The 6,027-nt window shown below is 40.5% G+C and overlaps 1 protein-coding gene across 1 annotated transcript in view; it reads left to right on the forward strand.

Moving 5' to 3' along the window:
* SAMD12 (sterile alpha motif domain containing 12) overlaps window positions 1-5,607 on the forward strand; it is a 345,610-nt gene extending 340,003 nt beyond the window's left edge. The window contains exon 5 of the mRNA XM_003782543.2: window positions 4,989-5,607. Coding sequence (XP_003782591.1) covers window positions 4,989-5,011 — 23 coding nt within the window. The 3' untranslated portion in view covers window positions 5,012-5,607. The remainder of the gene's footprint in view (window positions 1-4,988) is intronic.
* The last annotated feature ends 420 nt before the right edge of the window (window positions 5,608-6,027 follow it).

Consider the following 6,027-nt stretch of genomic DNA (forward strand, 5'->3'; position numbering starts at 1 on the left):
TTGCATTTTCCCCCTCAGCCCAGGAGATGTGGGACTGCCTGGATACCATGTCTTTTTTCTTTCCCCAAACATATCATACCCTTCGGCCCCTAGCTGCTGGGGTGAGGAAAGACAGAGCTGGACATACTCAGTCTCAGATCTATTCTTGAACCTTCTGCCAGCTGGCCATCACCTCCCTGGCTGTAACTTCCTGCCTTTGAAGTGTTTGATACTCTCCTTATCATGGAGCTGTCTGTTAATGACTACGCTAATCTGGGACAGAGTGGAAGCCAGCGGTGCTGACTGCAGCCTCAGCAGGTGGGCGGAGGCTGGTTTGTGTCCTACCGGGGTGCAAAGGCTTGACCTCTGGGCATTTTGTTTCTTTGTCTGGCTCTCGGTTGTAGTATTAGAACATTGGCGTGTTTATATCTTGATTTCTCGGAGGAATTTGGGGAATTAGTGATGGTGACAATAATTGATAGCTACCATTGTTCTATTATCATCAGTTATTTACTATTGACTAAATACCACGCAAGGTCCTTTTTCCTGTGATCCAATTTTAACATCACAGCAACCCAGTGAGGTAGAGATTATGATTATCATTTTAAAGATGAAGACATTGGTGTTTGAATACTTTGGGTTTGCATACATAGCTGGTAAGTGGTGAGCTGGGGAGTTCAGGAGATATGAAACGTATTTGCCAGACCCCATGCTCTTATCCAGAGGACTCTACAACCCAGATTCTGAGACCAAGAACAACTCAGCTACTGATGTTGGCACATCCCAGGTTTGAAGAAGAGCCCTTTTCTATTCGTTAGCTGCAAAATCCACACATGGAAAGCTCCAGCCAGGATGTCCATCTTGATGGCTGCAGTGAAAAAAGCCAGAACAATTCCCCCCTCTTCATAGGAAAACCTGAGCAGTGGGATTGCGTCTCATGAAAAATTAGTAACTCTATTAAAACCTCCCCCCACAAAAAGACTCATCTCCAACATCATTTCTTTCTTCACTAGTCTCACAACTATTTATTTATTAGGCACTTTCTGTATACCTGATATTGCCCATTACACTAGAAAGACACAGAACAATAAGACATAGCACCACCCTCAAAAAATTTAGAAGAGCAATGGATACATTAAAATGAAGTGCTCATTGTGGGAAGTTGTTAGCCGCATGTATGGGGAGAGAAAACTTCCTAAAGGAGCTGACACTGGAGGTGCTGGGGGAGTGTTCACTAGTGGCAGAGAGTATATAAAGAAAGCATTCTAGGAGTAAGGCCAGGACCAACCCAGCGTACGAGCAGCTGGAAGGAGGCCGAGATGGCTGAAGCACGGGATGGAGCCCAGAAGTGTCCCTCATAAAGAGCACAGACTGGAGCTCACCGCCATTTTCACACTGCCACTTTGCATTTCGTGTAGCTTTTCTGTATGTGAAAACATGATTTTTATTGCAGGTAACAAAAGTCTCTAGCAAAGTGATGCCAGCACAGCCCATTATTATACAAATACAAGAGAAAGACAAAGGCTCAATCTTGACGTTAGCCACAGGCCTTGCACATACATCCTGAGTAAATGGGGTTCTCTTGTTCCCACATAAAACCCTTCTCAACTTGGTGACCCATTCCCAAAAGAAACACAGCACTAACTCCAAAAACGTCCTACTTGTTACGGCCACCGCCACCAACCCAAAGTTCCCGCGTCACTGCCTAGACCCCCGATTTGTCTCTCTGTGGCCTCTACTTCTCTTTGTATTCATGTCTTATAGGAGTATCTAGCTACTCTAATATAAATTAATTCAGACTCTGATTTTCGTTCCTGCCCAGCAGGACCCTTCACTGTGCTAGCTGAGCTTAAGGATAAACACAGAATCCTGCTCAGAAGATGGGATGGGAAAGGCCTAGAATCCATACACTTCATATATTCATCCTCGTCGCTCATATATGTCACCAGAGTGGGACACACAAGTCTGAATACAACTGTGATCCCTACTAGCTATGTGACCTTGGGCTAAATCACATCTGGGCCTCAATTTCCTCATCCACAAAATGGGAACAATTCTCCCTATCCTAAGATTATGGGGCAACCATGGATAAAAGAGCTTTAAAGGATAATGGGCTCAGCTTATGTCCAAGGTTATAAGTGCTATTAAAGGCTAAGATTAACACAGCTGCTTTCCATGAGCTTCTAGCAACCCATGTAGAAAATACAATTATTTAAAAAAACAACTGTGATAAACCTAGTTACCAACTCATGACTCAGCATCCAAAATATAGTAATTAATTAGTGCTCACTTTTTTTTATGATTATTCCCTTTTTAATTTAATTTTATTTTATAGGTATTCTTTTCCAAGGTCTGATTTTAGCAAAAGTCTCAAGGGCAGTATACTGTCAGATTCCTAGAAATCAATATTTTCCTGTTTGTTTTTCTAGGCTGTGCTGTTCCCTTGTGGGTTGACCTGGACAGATGATCACCCACACTGGTTTCTATGCCTCATTTAATAATACTGTAGTGTTTTCTCTTAATGAAACTGCAAAGGAGTTGTTTTCAAGGCACCATTAATATTAGTGAGTGAAAACAGCCATGATGCTTTAGTGGGTCCATGCTCATGGTCAGATCTGCACCCCTGTGAGCCTAATGGTTGCTGTTGTTTTCCAAAGTGTTACAATGACAATAATACAACTCGTAGTGCTTTCATTTTCACTTACGGTTCTTTTCCATGCATATGTGGAAGTTTTATATTGCAGCATATCATGTTTTCCATGTTGCTACATAATCATCATAATTAGTATTCTTTTAATGGCCATGTAATCATCTGTCTTGCTAATGTGCCATAATTTACTTAACCTAAATTTTCAACAAGAGGAGACTGCTTGTTACCAATTTTTCCTCTATTATAAATAACCTCCAGGTTACATATTTGTGCACATAGCATCTTTGATTTTTTAAGATTAATTTCTTTAGGCTACACTCTTAGGCATGAGATCACTGTGTCAGGACATATGTGTTATTAATATTTTAAGTAAATTGATATTATTTTTCCAGCTTACAATGCCATCAGCAATATATTATATGCCACTTTTATTACAGCCTTATCTGAAGTGCATGTTATTATTTGATATTTAATACACTTATAGATTACCTTTTGTTTTCGCATTTTCTCAAAAGGAACAAGTTCTAATGAAATATTTCCTTATAAATTGTGTATTCATTCATGTGTTTAAAAACTAATTAGATTTGAAGCGCAGGCACGGTGGCTCATGCCTGTAATCCCAGCACTCAGGGAGGCCAAGCTGGTGGATTTCCCTGAACTCATAGATTCGAGACTAGCCTGAGCAAGAGTGAGACCCCCATCTCTAAAAATAGCCAGGCATCATAGTATGCACCTATAGTCTCAGTTACTTGGGAGGCTGAAGCAAGAGAATCACTTGAGCCCAAGAGTTGGACGGTGCTGTGAGCTGTGACACCACAGCACTCTACAGAGGGTGACAAAGTAAGACTTGGTCTCAAAAAAAAAAAAAAACTAGTTAGATTTGAAAACCTAGATAGATTTTGTTTTTCTTATACATCAAGAACCGCTGCTGGGCTTCCCTTTTCTTGGCCAATAGTTTTGGTATTAAATAAAACTAATACTGATATTTTTCTGAGGAAAATACTCAATTAAATTCATATAATTAATTCTTAAGGACCCATATATAAGAAACTGTGGAGAGTATCCAGAGAAAATAACCGGACAATCAAAATTTAAATTAGAAAAATCAGAAAACTGTATCTGTAAAAGCATTCCCAAGGCCGAAAGCAAGGTTGCAATTCAAGTAATTCAACTTCTAGTCAGATTCCAATGACTTTTAGCTAATACAGCCTTTTTGAAAAGAAGTGTGGTGACTCCTCAAAGAACTTGAAATAGACCTTCTATTTGATCCTACAATCCCATTACTAGGCATTTACCCAGAAGAAAAAAAAAATCATTTTATCATAAGGACACCTGCACTAGATGTTGATTTCAACTTACAATCACCAGGATGTGGAAACAACCTAAGTACTCATCAGCCCAAGAATGGTTTAATAAACAGTGGTATATATATACCACTGATATATATATCATGGAATACTATTCAGTAATAAAAAAGATGAAGAAATAAAAAGAGTTTATATCTTTTATATTAACCAAGATGGAATTGAAATACATTCTTCTTAGTAAAACATCACAAGAACGGAAAAGCAAGTATCTAATATACTCAATACTAATATGAAGCCAGTAGACAAACTAATACATACTCACACAAGAGAAAAACTTAATTCAAGTTGCAGGAAGGCTGTAGGGGGTGAAGGGAGAGGGACTTATGTGCTCCCACCCAGTCGGCACAATGTAAGGGCATATGGCACCTCCTCGGTGCAGGACACAACTACAACAGGAACTTTACCTAACAAACACAAACATTGTAACCTAATTGTTTGTGCCCTCATGTTAATCTGAAATTAAAAACAAAAGATTTTAACTTTCAAGTCCCTAACCTCAGCCAATTTGACTTTTCAAAGAGTAAACTCAGGAACTCCAGCCATAATGTTCCCAAAATTTCCTGCTAGGTTATATCCCAAGAAATCTTCCTAATGAATGAAACGCACTCCTCCCCAGACCGAAAAAAAGATGCCTCATGCCACCCCCAGTCTGATCTTCCATAAGATCAAGTAAATGCAAAAACCCTCCTAATATCTGAAATGGTTTCCCATACCACGGCCCGCCATAGGACTGAATGCCACCTGCAGGTTTCTGGTTTTGCCCTCCCTTCAGGCAGCTTTGCCTGTACCTCCCACACCTTACCAGATGGTAAAAAAGTCATTCCGTGCCACAAAGTGCCATAAATCCTTCCTGGAGTTAGGACCATTATGCAGGCTAGAGCTTTCACTTTGACCTAAGGGTGTTAGGGTTTGTTTGAATAAGGTAATTGCTACCTATCGGTGTCTGGAAGCACGAAAGGACTCACCGTATTTCCCCCTTTTTCTTCTTGCAGCCTCAGCCGAGGGTTCTCCATAAACACGGTTAACCTTCCAAGCTGCTGTCCTGCCAGTTGATACGAACATGGCCCGTTCCTCACAGAAAGACTAACTCATGGCACTGCCAGAAGATATCCTTGGAGCATTGACAGATTAACCGGATTAACTGAAAAAACACCCATTCAGTCAAGATTATGGGCTTTGGAAAAATCTTAGTTTGCTGTGGATTTTAAAATGAGGTGCATAATATACAGTGCCAACTTGTTCCAAGTGGTCATTGGCAGACCATTAGCTGGAAAATTGCTTCCAGTTGTCATCACTGTGCATAACACAAGCTCCCTTTGGGGAGCTGTCTGTGCCCTTCACTAGAAGTCCTGTTCAGCATGGCGACTACTGGATTCTTTTATTATGTGTGCAGATGGCATGATGTTTTAGAAAAAAATTACAGCAGTTCTGCAGTCTCAGTGGAAGTGTTCACAATATTATGCCCTGGTAGGAATGTAAACTTGTCTCGATTATGTTAGTGATGATGTCGAAAGGTATTCTGTCCAACTCTTAAGCACTTTACATGAGAACACTATGCCGAGATGAATTAGCACGTACAGCACATGTGAGGAAACCAAGTATTTTTTCCTTTTATATATCTTGGTTTGTTTTTTTTTTCTGGCTCAGACTGTCTAAGACAAACTTCACTACTAGCATATTCCTAGTTGTTTGTGGTTAGGTTCATGTAAATATGGCCACAATACTGTTAGACGTCACCTTTTGACACTTTACTGAACAACTAGAGTAACTGCAGCACCAAAGGATGCCAAAGGCGGCCCGGTGATTGTAATATCTGAGCTCCTGGCTCCTTGTACCCAGGCACAATTTACCATATGCACATACACCCAAACCCAGGAGGCTTCTATTTGGCTAATGTACATATTCTCTCCTTTTGTAGAAGAGCTCTTCCAGACAGAAGGAGGAGGTAGCCGCCTTTTAATCAAAGACCATGGTGGGTAGACAGTAAGGGCAACACATGCAGTTTTCTTGTGTGGTCTGACTTGAACTTGA

The sequence above is a fragment of the Otolemur garnettii genome, unplaced genomic scaffold (genome assembly GCF_000181295.1).
Source record: "Otolemur garnettii isolate 467f Iridium unplaced genomic scaffold, OtoGar3 scaffold00004, whole genome shotgun sequence".
Classification (NCBI taxonomy): Eukaryota; Metazoa; Chordata; class Mammalia; order Primates; family Galagidae; genus Otolemur; species Otolemur garnettii.